The following is a 19,084-nucleotide window of genomic DNA, read 5'->3' as shown; positions in this document are numbered from 1 at the left end:
ACGTACGCATACAATTTACCATCGAAATTGAAAACCAAAATTCGCTCCCGTTCCTAGACACACTAGTTACATGTCTTCCTTCAGGCAGTCTATTCTTCACGGTCTACCGAAAACCGACACACACAGGCCAATACATACATGCAAATTCATACCACCACCCAGCACAAAAATATGGAGTCATAAACACCCTTAAAAACAGAGCCACAACTATTTGCTCTAACCAGCAAGCCATGAAACAAGAACTAAAAATCATTAGTGACACATTCATAAACAATGGCTATAACAAAAATACTGTCAATAAAATACTCTATAAAACCACAACAAAAACGAATCTAGATTACAGTAAAACCATAGCCATCCCATACATTAAAGGGTTATCAGAAAAAATCAACAGAATCCTACAACATTATAACCTCAATGCCACCTTTAAACCACCCACTAAACTTAAAACCATATTCAGCTCCGCTAAGGATCCTCTCCTCCCATTAGCACATCCTGGAGTCTATTGCATCCGCTGCACCTGTAACTTACCGTACATTGGTGAAACAGGACGGACAATCCCTATACGCAAGAAAGAACACATTAGACACATCAAATATAACCATTATGGTGAAGCAGGCCTCTCAGACCATGCACTTAACACCGTACACCAAATTAACTGGAAATGCACCTGCTCCTTACACCACACAAAAACATGGTACGAAAGAAAATTTAAAGAATCCTGTGAAATCCTGATAAACCACCCAAATATCAACAATAAAGATGGTATGAAAATTCCAAGGATCTGGATGGCACACATTCAGCCAAACTAATATGAAAGATTCAACATAAGTTAGGGCTGTAGCGTTGATGTATACATTTTTTTTTTTTTTTTTTTTTTTTTTTTCACCAGAGGTCAGGCCAACAATTGTGGTAGCGGTTAGTCAGTGTCTTTAACGAACCAGTATGATTGTAGTATAGCTTGTTTCTTGTGTATATTTGTACGCTCCAGAAGATGACCTTGACATAAAGGTTGAAACGTCGAATTGTAAAATTTTAGTAATATTAAACTAAAGTTTTATTCAAACACGGTAGTTGTCTCCATAATTTCCAAAAATGCATAGATACTTGTTGTTGTGCCCAATGTATTTCTTCAACCAACAGATAACACTAATAATAGGACTCTAGCAGAGTTGATGTATAATTTTTTTTTTTTTTTTGCCGGAGTTCAGGCCAACAATTGTTGTAGCAGTTGGTCAGTGTCTTTAGCAAACCAGTTTGATTGTAGTGTAGCTTGTTTTCTGCGTATAGTTGTATGCTCCAGAAGATGACCTTGACATAAAGGTCGAATGTAGATTTTAGTTATATTAAACTAAAGTTTTTATTCAAACATGGTAGTTGTTTCCATAATTTTCAAAAATGCATTTGAATGAATTTTTTTTGCTGTTAAATCTTCTTTTTACAAAGACTTTTATAACCGCACTATACTCATTTTTATCCAAGGGATAATTTTAATTTCAAGCGATAGAGACAACACTTTTGCTTCACGCAGCTGTATAAAACAAACTACTTGATAGAATGACTTGCAATTTCACATGGATGCTTATGACAGATGTACGAACTTAGAGAAAAAAAAATCTTGCCGATAGTGTTACCATTTATGGTCGAATCTGATAGCTTTTCAGATCATCGTCGTATAAGGGAGAGGGTGGGTGAAATAACAAATCCCTCAGGAACAACTGCATTTTTAACACATTCATGTCAGGATGATCGAAACTCTCTCGCCGACACACTAACTATCTGGCAGGGTGAAAGAAAACACCATGCCCAAAGCAGTCTGTGCTTACATATCAGCAGATGTGCTACATATTTTGATTGGTCTCTAATTGTTACCAAATCTGTGGGGGGGGGGGGACTAATGTATTTGTTTTAGGATATAGAAAACACTAAGTTAAATGCTATATTTAGTTGGTATATCTGAATTACTAAAAGTTGTAAATATGTGAACCATCATTAATGAGCTAGGTGGGAATGATGAAATATAAAGAAGAGAAATGTATAGAAATACTTTTATTACTGGCAAACAAATTACTAATACTTACCATTTGTAATATTATATGTGTACCCTATAAATTGTTTGGTGGAGCAGATAACATATGATGTTATAAACTCCAGACATGGCATAAAAAAAATTTTTTTCTTTTAATAAGATAAAAAAAAACTTGAATTTAAAAGAGATTTGTTTGTGAAATATAAAACTAACCAATAATAAACAGCAGCTATATACATTGGTAGCTCGGTAAATAACTACAGGGAATAGGCTAATCCAGTGAATTAGTAAGTCTGATCAGGTGATTCATCTAGGTGTGTTAGGAATACTTGTGGATTGATGGAGCAGCAGATCATCTTGTAAAATTTGTTGTGTGCTTGTTACGTGTGTTATTTTTATTTTACTTGATTTTCTAAGAGTTTGTTTTTATTCACTGATGAATTAGTATACACTTTTTACATAGTAATATATGTTCCCAATCATCAAGATGATTTGCCCTTTTTCAAATCCTAAGTTCATTGCATAATTGGAGGATACGTTGTGGTTGGTCGATGAATTTAGCGATCATGTAAAATTGGTGATTTTTGTCTGTTTTATTATGTTCCTTAAAAAATTAGTGTTTTATGGTATATTAGTGTAGATTTTAGTGTATTTAGTATTTCATAACATATTTTGATTGAAATATTTCAACAATAAGTATTAGTTTAAAATGGTGCCAGAAACACACAAGAAAAGTAATGCTCAAAAGAGAACTGTAGGCAAGAACAAGAAGACTAGCCTGCTAACAAGATTATTGGAGTTGTGGAGGAGGATAATGAAAATTAATTTACTTCCAAAATAGCAAAATTAAAGCAGATCGTCAGAGAAACAACACGGGAATTACAAAAAGTCGAGAAGCTTTTAAATGAGCATAGGGAGAAAATGAAAATTAAGCAGCAAAATAAGATTGATATGGTGACTCTGTAATAAAGCATGCTATTGATGAGCAGGTTATAACTTCGAGTTTTCCTGGAACGAAAATTATGAATATAAAGGCAGCAATTCAAAATCAGAAAAGTAAATAAAATCATAATTGTAGTAGGTGCTGACGACTTAACTAGCGATAAGTTCAGTATAAGAGAGGACATGAAAGGGTTGTTAGAAGAGTGAGAAAGTGAAAACCATCAGTATTTTACCTTGATATGATAAAAATGAATTAAGAAGAAGAAGAGCTATAGTGGCAAATGATTTAATGCGTAGACTGTGTAGAAGGAATGGATACAAGTTTTTGGATGTGTGAAGTGAGTTTCAGAGAAGATTGAATTTGTATAAGAGGGACAGCCTATATCTAAATTTCTTGTCATGCAAAATTTGTTCATAGCAAGCCAATGATTTTTTTATTCCTTGCCTTGTGGCTACGATTCGTTCGTCGTTAGAATCTATGTCCTCCAAAATCTCTAAACCTTTCTTAATTAAGCTGAGACCTTCTGTTACTTTTGCAATTGGCATGTGCTTTTCTGGTAGAACTGGATATGAGGTTTCAGTCTCTTCAGTAGCACTTTGCTCACGCATCTATGAACTCGTCGATTGTAAGCTCCTTGTTATATGAAGATGTAAGCAAGCTAACAGCTTGCTTACATCTTCACTGTCGACTTCTAAGTCTAATTGCCTTGCAATGTTGACAACTTCTTCTATTGCCTCAGCAACTTGATCAGTTTCTGGTAACATTTCCGTTTCGCATTTAAAAAAGGATGGACAAAGTTTTTTCCAGACACCATTCAAGGTTTTTTGGGAAATTTCGCCCCAAGAATCTCCGATAATCCTTACAGCATCTAAAACATTAAACTGTTTCCAAAACCTCTTTAACAGACAGTTGCTCATTTTGCCTCATAGCTTTATTCAGACTTGCAAACGAACGCTGTATGTAGTACGCTTTGAATGTTTTGATAATTCCTTGGTCCATCGGTTGAAGTAAGCTGGTTGTATTTGGAGGCAAGAAAACAACTTTTTACATGTGGATCAAAATCAATTAAAGTTGCAGGTGGGTGATCAGGTGCATTATCAATAATGAGCATAACTTTAAACAGAATTTTTTTGAACTGGCAATAACATTCAACTTCAGATATGAAGTGGTGACCAAACCAGTCTTCAAAAATAGAAGTGTCACCCAAGCTTTAGAATTTGACTTCCAAATCACTAGCAAGCCAGCTTTAGATTTATTTTTTAGAGCCCTTGGATTTTTGGAGCGATAAATTAAGGCAGGTTTTAACTTGCGATCACAGCTGCATTTCCACCAAGCATTACTGTCAACCGGTCTTTGGAAGCCTTAAAGCCAGGAAACGTTTTTTCTTCACGCTTGATGAAAGTTTTCTTAGGCATCTTTTTCCAGAACAAGCCGGTCTCATCTACATTAAATACGGTTTGACTGCTATAGCTACCTTCCTCGATGATAGCCTTAAGTGTCTCAGGAAAAGAAGATGTAGCTTCTTTATCAGCGCTTGCTGCCTCTCCGTGATGCTGTGCCAGTTACAGTGATTTTCAAATCGTTTGAACCAACCATTACTGGCCACAAAATTTTCTTCTTTGGCTGCTTCTCCAGCTTCTACTTTTAGTCTCTCGAAAATCATTGTCGTTTGATCAACTGGACAATTTTTTACTCTCATTTGATTATCACACCATATTTAAGCATCATTTCCATTTCACCAATAATCCCATGACGTTTACGAATTTGCTTGAATTCAATGATTGGGCATTTTTCACAGCAGCGAGAATTCTTTCTTTATCTTTTATGATTGTTCTTACTGTGGATTCCTGTAGATCGAACGTCTTTGCTAGCTCACAAATTTTCATTCTGCCTTCAAAATCCTTAATAATGTTGAGTTTTGTTTCCAAAGTCATTTTCTTGCTAGCTGTAGAAGAATCAGACTTGCTTCTTTTGGACGAGATTATTTTTTATGTGATAAAATTTTTATCAAGAACATAACATTAAACAATCGCAAGGTTTGTAGACTATAAAAATCGTGTATGAATGGAGACCATGCGAAACACGTAAGTGCTTGTTCACAGCATGTGCAAATGTGGCCGGTGCCAGAAAGATACGACTAGTGGTGAGGTGGGACAGGAATACGTACATATAAGAAACCGCGTAACTCCAGATTCACGTAAGTCGGGGTATTACTGTACTTGCAGAATGATTTGAATAGGCTGGAATTGTGGGCATGGGAAAATGGATGTCAGTAAATGTAAAGTCATTCACTTCGGCGTGATTAGATATCTGATGTCATGTTATATTGTGGGATTATGCTTGAAGAAACTGATGAGATTAGGGATATTGGAGTGTTGGTAGATAGGTAGTTGAAGTTCAGAGGCCATGTAGCAAAGATTGCAAATACAACTCAAAAGATAATTGCATTGCAGAAACAAATATTAACATGTAAACATGTAAACATTTTGCCTCTTTATAAGACCTCACTTGGACTATTGTGCACAGTTCTGGTCTCCTGATTTCTGTTGTGATTCTGATATATTGGAGAGAGAGTGCAAAGGAGAGTGTTAAAAATGATATTGGGATTGTGGAATACTGATTATAAGACAGATTGAGAATTTGTAAATTTCAGATACTAGCAAACAGGAAAAAGAGGAGTGATATGAGTGAGACTTACGAACTTCTGAAATGGTCTTACAGGATTTCAATTGATGGAATCTTTCAGTTTATGGAGGGTGGGGAAAGGACAAGGAGAATGAAGGCCACTCAGAAGAGCTAGATATTTCTCTCAAATAATGTAGTGCATAATTGGAATGGATTGCCATTGGATGTTGTGAATGTAAGCAGTGTGAAGGAATTCAAGAATAAGTATGGCAGCTAGTGCATGTAGCATGTGGCCTCCCTCAATGAGTCCCCGACTCTCTGGTGGTCTATTAATAATAATAATGGTCCGCATGTTAGCCTAGTGGCTATTCATTTCGCAACCATATGCCTGGGAAAGGAGTGTCCTGCGTTCGATTCCCGTTGCTGACATGAGGAGCTTAAGGATCTTTCTCAGACATAGCCAAGCTTGCAATCTTTCATATTGTCTTGGGCATGGACAGCTGCAGGGTTTTCTCCCCAGTTTATCTGTGGTTTTATCTCCCGCATGCAGGCAAAATGGCCCCTTGAACACGCACAACTACAGCCATAGAATATACCAGGAGGCATAGGGCTATTTACCTTATCCTCTGGGCGGGTATGCCTTAGAATGGCTTAAGATAGCGCTGTAACAGGCCAGTAAGCCTAATATGTAGAGGGAAGGAGGTTTTTTTTTTTTCCTTCTTTTTGTCAGCAGCTCTTCTGTCATATCAGTAATAGATTGCATATTCTATTATTTTGTTAGACACTGGTCTTATAATTCGTAAAAGGCTTCAGTTTTATTCAGGAATAGATGAATTTTAACTTACTATGCCTGTTTTAGAAAACTGAAAACATTCCATCCCCAACAGACACTATACTTCAGAAGCAAGAAAAACAAGTAGTTTTATTGTATCACTGAATATAGTACAGAGACATTTACAGTTGATGTACTATATTTTGCAACAATTAATGTAATAAACAACTGGAATGGCAGCACTTCATAATAAAAAGCACTCCCCTTCCACAGACACTATGCTGCATCCATGAAAGCGGTACAGATTTATAACTAAACACATTGCATCCTCTTTCATATTTTCAGTTTTTACAGAAAACACGAGGTGGTATCAAAAAGTTTCGAGACTAGGTTTGTAACATGCCAACAGATGGCAGCACAAGGCTGCATGCACAGTCACAGGGAGCACCTACCTTCATAAGTCTGTGTGCCAAAAGACATCTTCCTGTGTACATTGGGAGCTGTGCAACTGATGCTATTCTGACCACCTGCATTACCACATCTGCTATTTCATCATGGACAGTAAGTTAGAACAAAGAGCAAACGTGAAATTCTGCATGCAACTGGGCAAATCTGCCACAGAGATGTTTGACATGATTCGGCAAATTTACGGCAATGCTGCAATGAGTCGTTTGAGGTGTTTTGAGTGGCACGCATGCTTCAAGAGCGGAGGAACATCACTGGAAGACGATGAGAGATCAGGAAGACTTTCAACGAGCTCAACCCCAAAAACATCAAAACCATTTGGCAACTTGTGCATAAGGATTGTCGGAGAACACTCCACAACATTGCTGCCATTGTCGGTGTGTCATACAGAACAGTCCAGGCAATCCTCATGTCTGATTTGAACATGCGCCATGTTGCTGCCAAGTTTGTCCCCAGGCTGCTGACCCAGGAGCAGAAGGAACACTGCATCAAAGTCTGCCAAGAACTCCATCAGTGTGCCGTGGATGACCCATCCTTCATGTCGAGGATCATTACCGGTGACAAAACTTGGGTGTACAGGTACGACCCTGAGACGAAGCAACAGTCTTCACAGTGGAAGAGCCCATCATCTCCGTGACCGAAAAAGGCGAGGCAGGTCCGCAGCTCGACCAAGTGCATGCTCATTGTCTTTTTCGACATCCGCGGCATTGTGCATCAAGAATTTGTCCTCAGGGGCCAGACCGTCAATAGCGAGTTCTACTGCCAGGTTTTACAGCGTCTGAGGGAAGACATTTGGCAAAAGCGACCAGATCTGTGGCATGCGAAAAACTGGATACTCCACGACAACAATGCACCCTGTCACCGAGCTCTCCTCGCATGGGAGTTTCTCGTCAGAAACAACATGATCTCACTTCTGCACCCACCCTACTCACCAGATTTGGCTCCTGCAGACTTCACCCTCTTCTAAGATGAAGATCCAGCTCAAAGGTCACCGTTTTGACACCATTCCAGAGATCATCCAGCGCGAATCGCAGAAGGTGCTTGACATGCTTCGAAAAGAAGACTTCCAGGACACATTCCAGAAGTGGCAAGAATGCTGGGAGTGCTGCATTGATATGCAAGGGGACTATTTTGAAGGTCATAATGTGTAAATGTAGATAAATATAGTAATTTCTCGTAAACAGAGCTAGTCTCGAAACTTTTTGATACCACCTCGTACATGTAACATCTGTTTATTATTATTATTATTATTTGACACCTCCAGGGAGTCCAAGGACTCATCGAGGGAGGGCACCTGCTCTACAACTACACCAATGCCATCTACCCCCCACCACCACTAGTATTTACATGGACAATCACATTATAGTGCAGTCATGGGTACCAGAAGCGCACAATTTATGTAACGCAAATAAAGATGCTTATATGCATGTGAAACAAAAATAGAACTCAAAAAATAAAGCAGATGAAATGAAAACATTAAGAAAAATAGTTACAAAAAAAAAAAAAAAGAAAGAAAATTTGATACAGTAAGAAAATGAAAACTTGTGAAGTATGCTGCTTCCAAAATGCTGTCCTGGCTTGCTTTTTTTTTTTTTTTTTTTTTTTTTCCCTCACAAGAACAGTCCCATTTCACTTCTTCATAACTTTGATGATGCATAGATTTCTTTTCTTGAGCTCACGTCCACCTGTGGCATTTCTGCAGCAACATATTCAGTAGCCTTCTTGCTCTCCTTAAAACTTGTCCTCTGGGTGAATAAACTACTCCCATTTACTTGCTAACACTGCATAAATTTCAGTCTTCTAAACATTACAATACTATTTTCACATTTGGATAGTACACGAAACCTCATGGAATTTAGGTTTATGTGCCACCAAAATATTAGAGTATCTATGCCTATGCGATGGTTTAAACTCATTAGATTTATCCAAATGAGAATGAATTAAATGTATGTTTAATGGACCGTATATTTCATCTCTGTTACAGAGACATCATCAAGATTACCATCTTATATTGTAAAAGCCCACATAACACTCAAAGCAATAAGAGTGGAAAGAGATTAAAAGCCTAAAGTACTAAGAGGGGTGCCTTCTGTTGGTGCTGTTTGGTGAGAGACCTAAGAATTAAAGTTTACCAAATCTTGGACGGTTTAATACAGCCATATTAAGTTTTTTTGTTGTTTTTTTTCCCATATCTGCTGCTGCTGATTCTAAGAAAAATCTTTCAAGTTTATATTTCTTGCAGTGAAGCATAGTGACAAGGTATTTAGGGCATAGTCAGCTAGACCTGACTGACCATGGCAGCAGATGTCTCAGTTTGACTATAATAAGATCATTTGAAAGAACAAGGAACCTTGTAAATAAGTGGATAATGGCAGCCATCCTCAGATGAGGTTTAAATGCAGTGGAGGATGATGTTTATTTAGAGTTCTGGCTAAAAATACATCCACTGCCTATAATCAGTTGGGTCTAAGTGACTATGCCTTGGATACCTTGTACAGAATCAAATGGAAAAAACTACTATGCTTCAGTGCATCAAATATAAACTTGAGCCCTTTCTTAGAATCAGCAGCAGATTTGAAAAACCAACCTAAACTTAATAAATATAGTTGTGTTAAACTTCCCAATATTTGGAAATTTTTGATTCTTAGGGTGTCCCTCATAAGGCTTAATGCTTTTAGTATTTTTTCCAGTAATTGTTTTAAGTGTTGTTTGTCTGTGTGCTTTTACTATTCTAAGATGTATCCATTAAACTTGTGTTTAATTGTTTCTTTGTGCTGTATTTATTCCATTAAATCTAATAATGACACTAAAACCTTCTAAAAATTGTTTGGCTATCCAGAACATGGAGACTCTTCTCTCACATGATCTCTCCAGTCATCACCTTCTAATAGATGTTCGGTTTCAGCATTATGCCTTTCTTTAGTTATTTTCATAGCACTCTTAACTGAACTAGGGATTCCATTCATTTTTCCACTTTCCTCTAAGCTTGTAAAATCATCAGCAGCTTCTGTACAGCAATCACTGACACCTTGAAATTGATCAGAGTAGCTTCTCAAACAGCTTTCATTACATTGTTTTTCCCAAGGCGTATAACCGCAAACCATTCAAAAAATACATTAAACACATTATTCAACGTGGCACTAATTTCCATCAGCATTTCATACAGTTTTTAAAAACATACTACTTCTTTTTTTCTTTTTTTTTTTTTACATATAATTACTTAGCCTAGTGACAAATGCCACTCTAATGGATTTCATTTAAAGAAGTGTGCAATAGCAGTGTACTTTTTGGAATTCTGATGTCAGATAATCATTTCCATAGTGGCTTTTAGGAATGGGAGGAGAGATCTGAGCACTCGTACTCTTCTTTCACAGTCATATTGCCATATTGATGTCATTAGGTACTTTTACTTTTTTAGGAGAGGGAAATTATCACTTGTGAGAAATATTCTGGTGCATGTCTTTCATGGTTTTCCTTGTCGCCAGATGAAAGAGCCCATATATCCCCAAACAAATCATTCTTTGACATTATAGGGGATGTGTGTGTCAATCAGCTATCTGACAACAAGCCATCAGACTCCAACTCTACAACATTTTGATGTTAAATGTAACCAGCCTTTTTTTTTTTTTTTTAGATCATCATTTAATATAGATTCTAACCTTTTTTGTTTGAAAGTTTAATATAAAAATAAATATATATTGATTTGGAATGTTACATACTATATGAAGTTGGAATTGAAAGATTAATTTTGATCAGTTGTTTAAAAAACCCTCATTATTCTTAAATTCTGATGTATTTTTTCAGGGATCTGCTAAAGTAGGAGAAATATGGCAGAAATCAGGACTTAAGTGGTCAGACTTTTTAGCTCCAAATGAGGATGTAACAGTCTTTGTTCAAGCAAATGTATGTGTATATATATATATATATTTTTTTTTTTTTTCAAAAAAATTAACTTATATGACTACATAGCCAAATGACAAAATTTAAAAAAAAAAAAAAAAATTCTAAAAGGCACTACTAGTTTCGTTTTTCTAGAAAACTTCATTGAGTACATTACATACAAGTGGAAAAAAATCAGAGATGCATAAAAAAAAAAGTACATCTACTATAACTAAAACGCTTTTTTTGAATGTTAGTCAAGTGGGTTTTAATTTATCGTCCTACATGTTTCGCCGATTTTTGCTATCAGCATCTTCAGGGAATACAATTGGTAAGCTATATGAAGGTAACAGACTAGGTTTTAACTGACAGTTCTAATTCATACAAAATTAGTATTGTGCGAGACAATGCACGTGTCTCGGGAACATGATTTATTTGTTACGAGACATAATGTAATTGGTGTGAAAGTTCATTTCTTTGATGTTTAGTGATCTGATTAAAGCTTTCCAAATTTCTGGTAGGATTAGACCTTGATTCTTATTTAGGTTTCCTGTTGAAAGGGCGACCGTAGCAGCCTCCTTGAAGGTTCTGAAATGGTAGTTTTCTCTTCTATATAGGGCATATGACTCTTATTCCACTCATTGAGATGGTTGGTAGAGGCAAAGTGGCAAGAAAGGAATGAAATATCCTGTCTGTTGTTTCTGACATATCCTATGTGTTCTTTCTGTCTCGTTTCGAAGCTTCTAGAGGTCTGACCAACGTAACTAACACCACAGGAGCAAGGTATATTATATACTCCAGAGTACTTGTAGAATGTATGAGGGTCTTTCGGTGATCTTAAAAATTTCCGAATAGCATTGACTGGCTTGAATGCTACTCTAATATTGTGTAGTTTTAGAAGGATAGCCAATTTTTTGGAAATACTGCTGACAAATGGAATAGTTATAGTACTGGTGTATTGGATGTCATCATGTTGTCTTTGTGGTATATCCGAAAAGAGGATATTGTTGCAGAGTCTTTTAGGATAACCATTTAAGGATAGCTCTCTGGATATTGTAGTTAATTCTTTTTGTAAGTCATCTTGGTCTGTTGTGTAATGTATAGCTCTTTTCTTAAGCATATGGATAATGCTAAGTTTCTGGGATATATGATGTGATGAGTTGAAATGGAGATAACGTCCAGTATTCATAGGTTTTCTATACACAGACAGGTTGATACTGTTATTGGTTTGTTTTTTTATTAGGATGTCTAGAAATGCAAGTTTTTCATCTTTTTCAATTTCTAATGTGAATTTGATGGTATGGTGGAAACTATTGATTTGGTTGAGATAATCCATTAGTTCTTCTTTTGTATGATTCCAAGTTTTCTGTTTTGGGGTAATTTGAGATAAGATTTTATCCTCTAGGTCTTCCATGAATAAGTCAGCACAAGAAGGAGAGAGGGGGCTACCCATGGCTAATCCGGTAAGTTGTTTGTAGACTGTTTTTTGCCAAATGAAATAGTTCGAAGTTAAACAATGATTGAACAAAGTAGTGATGTTTCTTGGGAACAAGTTGTCTAAGATGTTGATGACTTCCACAACTGAAATGTTTGTAAACAGAGATGTGATGTCAAGGCTTGCTAGTATATCTTCTTCAGATATAGGGATATTTTTTAATTTTTCAATCAAATGTTGTGAGTTTTTAATATAAGTATCTGAGTTGTGAATGTGTTGTTGTAAAATCTTGGCTAGATGTTTAGACAGTTGGTAAGTAGGAGAATAGATTCCATCAACTATTGGACGTAATGGTATACCTTCTTTATGTATTTTAGGAATGCCATACAATCTTGGAGTCAACGGGTGCATGGATTTTTAGCTTTCTTATTAAGTCTATAGGCCAGTTAATCATTCCACGTAATTTGCATCTTTTTTCTGTAACTAAAGGTTTTGGCATAACTGTTGCTAATCACATCATCTAAAAGTTGCCAGGTCTCTATGTCAAGGTTATTAAAGATGTCTGTGAACAAGTTCATTGGTGTCATTATGGTTGTTTTGCGTAGGATCTGTACTGAGGACGTCATAGACAGACGTGTCTGATAATAGATTTTTAATTTTTTCTTCATAATCTTTTGTTTTTAAGATAACAATATTGTTGCCTTTGTCAGCTTTAATTATGATGATGTCTTTATTAATCCTTAATTTGAGTAGGAATAGCAGTAGGTTTTAAGGCAAAATTGAATCCTTTTTTGAGAATTGAGATCTCAGGTTTTGTTAAAATGTGTTTAGATAGGTTTATTATCACTTGGTTATCTGGTAGAGACGGTTTAGAGTTAATGTGATTATCATACAGCAAGTTGAATTGATCAATTTGCATCTTTTTTCTGTAACTAAAGGTTTTGGCATAACTGTTGCTAATCACATTATCTAAAAGTTGCCAGGTCTCTATGTCAAGGTTATTAAAGATGTCTGTGAACAAGTCATAGCATTGTGAGTCTAATTGGCTGAGCAAGGTTCTCGGAGTAGGGCAAATGAAGTTCGGTGGTAAATAATATTAGCTTTTTTTTTGTTTTAAAATATTGTTTGAGATGAAGAAATTTTGGGATAACGTTATTGTCTCGACATCTTTTTAAAAAAGTCAGATGGTTTAAACACAGCCTTTTTACATTTTAAACCTTCAAGATTGCGTACCTTTCGTTTTGTGATCTCGTCGATCCTATTCATAGTGATTTTCTTCCTTGACTACTTGTATAATAAATAAAACACTTTGTTTGAATGTTAGTCAAGTGGGTTTTAATTTATCATCCTACATGTTTCGCTGATTTTTGCTATCAGCATCTTCGGGGAATACAATTGGTAAGCTATATGAAGGTAATAGACTAGGTTTTAACTGACAGTTCTAATTCATACAAAATTATTATTGTTATTGTCTCGACATCTTTTTTAAAAAAGATGTCGAGACAATAACGTTATCCCGATAACGTTTTGCCTTAAAACTTACTGCTATTCCTAAAATAGAGTTCGTCTGCAACTTAGAAAAAGCCATCTCATTGCCACCACACCCAATAGCTAATGACTTACGACTAAAAAGCAGCATAATCCTTTCCGCTCCGTCAAGATCTCCTAACACCAACTCTAACCAAATGGAAAGAAGAACACCACTCAAATTAAGGAATAATAAAGACATCATCATACTTAAAGCTGACAAAGGCAACAATACTGTTATCTTAAATACAAAAGATTATGAAAAAAAATTAAAAATCTATTATCAGACATGTCTGTCTATGACATCCTCAGTACAGATCCTACACAAAGAAACCATAATGACACCAATGAACTATTACGTGGAATAATTAACTGGCCCATAGACTTAACAAGAAAGCTAAAAAATCCATGCACCCATTGACTCCAAGATTGTATGGCGTTCCTAAAATACATAAAGAAGGTATACCATTACGTCCAATAGTTGATGGAATCTATTCTCCTACTTACCAACCGTCTAAATTTCTAGCCAAGATTTTACAACAACACATTCACAACTCAGATACTTATATTAAAAAATATCACATCTCTGTTTACAAACATTTCAGTTGTGGAAGTCATCAACATCTTAGACAACTTGTTCCCAAGAAACATCACTACTTTGTTCAATCATTGTTTAACTTTGAACTATTTCATTTGGCAAAAAACAGTCTACAAACAACTTACCGGATTAGCCATTGTCCTGAAACGGCATCATCTTGATTTTTCTTTTTCAGTAGCACAAGTCATTGGGGTGAGTCCATTGATAGCTGCTGGAAATCACCAGGGGAAGCCTGGTGAGTGCAAATAGCACACTTGATAATTCCTGATGACACTCACGCCTTATATCAGGTCCGGCTGGCCTCACAGAGAGGCCCTGAAGGAGTATGCCCTAAGTGCTGCTCTTAATGTGGGGAATTGCCATCCCACCTGTGCACCTATGCACATGAGCTTTTTCATAGGGAATTCGGCTATCTGACTTCCATTGTCTTGGGTTGAGAAGAGGTGAGAGTGCCCTAAAGACTCTCGCTGCTCCCCTATGAGCATATAACGTAGGGAATCTGTCTTATCCCAACCTCAGTGGCATTGGGTTTCTCATTGGATTGTGGAACATGCTGAGTAGACACATTTAATTATGAAATACTCTGAAAGAATATATAGAAAGACTCTAAATGAATATATAGAAAGACTCTGAAAGAATATATAGAATGGTGATGTTTTGATTGAATAAGGAAATATATATTACTCCTAGATAGGGATAAGGGGAATTTAGTTACTAGTTTTAAGTTAGTATGTAAGTTAGTTAGTTTTTAAGCTAGGTTAAGGAAAGGAACTTGCAATCAATTGGGGAAAGAAGGATTTTTAAATCAGAGTTATTCAGAGGAAATTCTAGTGGTCTGGCCCAGGCTGGTGCTTGTCCTGACATTAGTGAGAGCACGAATAACACAGGTCTGTAGAATTAATAATAGTGGCAAGTATGGCTATTAGTCATACTGTGGTAATTGCATGATCTGAACGACTTTAGGTTCATGTACCACATGCAATTAAGGACTGAACGCCTTTAAGTCCTTAATGCGAGACGGGGACACATTGCTAAGAGAGTCTGAACTGATTTCATAATAGGTGAAGTTGGGGTGATGAACCTCAAGGTTGATGCAATTGTATACTATAAGAGAGGACTAGTGTGAGTGATGGTACTCAATGTTGATGCAATTGTACATGTAAGAGAGTACTTGTGTGGGTGATCAACCTCAAGGTTGGTGCAATTTTATACTATAAGAGAGTACTAGTGTGATTGATGAAACTCAATGTTGATGCAATTGTATACTGTAAGAAAGTATAACCTGATGATAAAGATTATAGGTGAGTTTTACCATACTGATGATTAGTCGTTGCGATAGTAATCCTGCTCAGTACGAGAGGAACCGCAGGTTCGGACTCTTGGTACATGTGCATGGTCGAGTGACCAATGGTGCGAAGCTACCATCCGTGGGATTATGACTGAATGCCTCTATGTCAGAATCCAACCTAGCCACTGCAACGATACCATTTGTGCCTCGCGCGTTAAAAGGCAGCGCTGACCGGAGTTGCTTTCGTACCATCACGGTGCGATCGCTCTGGCAATGAGGTCACTAGAATGATGAGGCATAGGAAGCAGCTGCCGCATAGGCAGCCGTTGAGACTATGCAGCAGCTGCTTCCTACGCTGCACTATTCAGGTGTGACGTGCTGGCACCAAATTGTCCGCAGACAACCTAGGTACTGGTCTGGGTGTCGTGCTTAGAAGAGCAGCCACCATACTGCGATAGATTGAGACTGGTGCTGACTTATTCATGGAAGACCTAGAGGATAAAATCTTATCTCAAATTACCCCAAAACCAAAAACTTGGTACAGATATGTTGATGACATCTTTATCATTTGGAATCATACAAAAGAAGAACTAATGGATTATCTCAACCAAATCCACAAAAAAAAAAAAAATCTTGAAATAAAGAGGAAACAGATTTTTTAATATTAACATTAGAGTATATAAGTACAAAATGCAACCATGTTACAAAAATACATATAAAATTTACATATTTAAATAAAATTATACATATCATTTTTTTTTTTTTTTTTTTTTTTTTTTTTTTTTTTTTTTTTAAGAAACTTGCCATTTTTCATTAACAAAATCTTCAAAATTTGGTTGAATTTGTTGAGCTGTAGTTATTGTTAATATTGCTTGCACATACTGGTCTGTTAATCTTGATCTTTCCACAGTTTTATTATTCTTTAAAGTTGAAAATAGTTGTTCACATAAATATGTGCTACCGAACATAGATAAAATATGCCTAATTGCACTGGAGTATCAATCAACTGATAAATAATTATAGAACTTTGGAATTCCAATATCCACATATTTTTGTTTCAATACGGAATTGCACTGAATTTTGATTCATTTCAACTGTAAATTGTCATGAACAGTTTCAACATCAATCGATAGAGGAGAAGTAAATAGGTTAAACTGATTTTCGTATTTCTTAAAATCTAAAAATCTTCTTTTAAATTCATTTTCTAATAACTTAATTTGATTGGCATATTCTGAAAATTTCAATTTCGGTGATTTTTGCAATGATGATTGACAACATTCAAAATGGGATAAATTTTCTTTTTGAATTTGTTTCTACCAAAGTAATAATTTCTGTTTGAAAATGTTAATATTATCAAATAACATGGTAACTACTTAATGTTTGCCTTGTAGCTTAAGATTAAGTTGACTAAGGTGACTTGTAATGTCAACTGAAAAAGCCAGGTCCTTTATCCATTGATCAATTTTTTATATTTCACATTCATAATTTTTCAAATCTAAAAAAAAAATGGTAATTTCATCCAGCAATTTGAAGAATCGCTTTAAAACCTTATGATTGGAAAGCCATCTGATTTCTGTGCAATAAGGTAGATTGCTATATTCACTTTGTATATCTTTGTATATCTAGAAAGTTACTGAATTGGCGATGATTAAGCTCACGTGCACCAATATAATTTACAATTTTACTGACATTTTGTAGCACATGTCCAATATTTAAAAATTTGAAGCATAGTGTTTGCTGATGAATAATGCAATGAAAATGTTAAAAATTATTATTACCTTGTTCTTTGCAGTTTTCTTTTAAATTTGTAACAACTCTTTTAACAACACCAGTCATGGCAGGAGCACCATCAGTTGCAAGACAAACTAGCTTTTTTAACGGTAAATTGTATTCATTCAAAACTTTCATAGGGGCGTCAGAAATATCAACTCCCATTGTATTATGCATCGGAATAATTTCTAGAAGTTCTTCACTTACTTTTAAGTTCATATCACATCTATGAATAAAAACAGCCAGCTGAGCGATATCCCGTACATCTGTACTTTCGTCAATTGCAAGGGAATAGGTCTGAAATGTTGGAATTATCGATTTTAGTTGATTCCTTAAATTCCCAGTTGTATCATCAATTCTGCTAGCAATGGTATTTCAAGATAACCTTATATTTTTAAATTTCTTTAATTGATCAAGACACAACACATCAACTGCTTTAATAATACATTCATGAATAAATTCCCCTTCAGTGAATGGTTTCGACTTACTTGCAATTAAATGTGATAACAAATAACTGATTTTTACAGTAGCTCTATTATCTTCAATAGGTTTGGTAAATACACTTTGTTGATTTTGAAGTGTCAACTTTAATTCTGACAATTTATCTTCACAAAGTTTTGCAACATATTTGTCGTAGTTTACTTTATGATCTGTATCGTAATGCCTTTTAATATTATATTCTTTGCAAACAGTAATATTGAGTTTCTACATATCAGACATAAATTTTTTTTTCCCTTGAGTACAAAAATATTGTAACTCCCATTTTTCTTGAAAACTACGATGTTCTTCTTCAATTAATTGTTTTTTTTTTTTTTACTCATACTGGTTGAAGGTTTCTACAGTATTTTTATAAATTCTTTATTAATTATAAAGAAAACGCTACACTTTCTTAAGACTTGAAAATTTCTGATGGCTAGCCTCTGATTGCTGTGTCAACAGATGTAGCCGCGTACATGGACTCTCATTAAACTCCAGTAAAATTCGATATTTATGCAGTGGTGTAACAAGTTTTTGGAAATGACAAATAGAACATTATTTCCTTTAGAAATTGCAGAATAGTTTGGTGTATAAAATAATCTTAAATGGAAATGTTAATTTTTTAAATATGTTTATTTAAATCAGTGTTGTTAAAAGTTAAATAACCATATTGGTTACAAGGTTTGGCAGGCTGCATGTTACTTGTCGATGTGTCTCATGCGAGCTATGTGTTTGACATGCCTGGTCTAGATGAACATAAAAAATCAATCTGCCACCACACCTGTGTTCAGTCATGTCTAGCTGATCGTGCCTTGGATACCTTGCACAAAATGAGATGGAAGAAAACGATTATGTTCCATCACAATAAATACAAATTTGAAAGACCGTTTTTTGAATCAGTAGCAGATTCAAAAAGCAGTCATAATCTTAATATATATGATTGCGATAAACTTCCCAAGATTTGGGACACTTTAATTCTTAGGTCTCCTGCCCACCAATTAAGGCTAACCAACAGCATCGGTGGAGGACATCCTGCATAAGACTTTAGTCTTTATTTATTCTCTCTCTCTCTCTCTCTCTCTCTCTCTCTCATTTCTTCGACTTATTGTTTCTTGTGTGTTATTACAATTTTAACTATGGTATTACTGAAGGTCTTTGTGACAGAGTAAATATTGAAACAATTAAACCTGCTGTTTAATTGCTTCATAAACTGCTCTTTGGGCTGTAATTATTCCATTAAATTTCACATGGCAGTCCATAAATTACAAAGTGGTTT

The 19,084-nt window shown here is 35.6% G+C and overlaps 1 protein-coding gene across 5 annotated transcripts in view; it reads left to right on the top strand.

Moving 5' to 3' along the window:
* LOC150107782 (eukaryotic translation initiation factor 4 gamma 3-like) overlaps window positions 1-19,084 on the top strand; it is a 949,069-nt gene that overhangs the window by 863,517 nt on the left and 66,468 nt on the right. For all 5 annotated transcript variants that reach the window (XM_090392049.1, XM_090392050.1, XM_090392046.1 and 2 more), the window contains exon 28: window positions 10,639-10,737. In XM_090392049.1, the coding sequence (XP_090248175.1) occupies window positions 10,639-10,737 (99 nt within the window). The remainder of the gene's footprint in view (window positions 1-10,638; window positions 10,738-19,084) is intronic.

The sequence above is a fragment of the Typopeltis vanoorti genome, chromosome 4 (genome assembly GCF_054136105.1).
Source record: "Typopeltis vanoorti isolate ZY-2024b chromosome 4, IOZ_Tvanoo_1.0, whole genome shotgun sequence".
NCBI classification, from domain to species: domain Eukaryota; kingdom Metazoa; phylum Arthropoda; class Arachnida; order Uropygi; family Thelyphonidae; genus Typopeltis; species Typopeltis vanoorti.
Note: the sequence above shows the minus strand (reverse complement) of the source record. Positions and strands in the feature narration are given on the sequence as shown.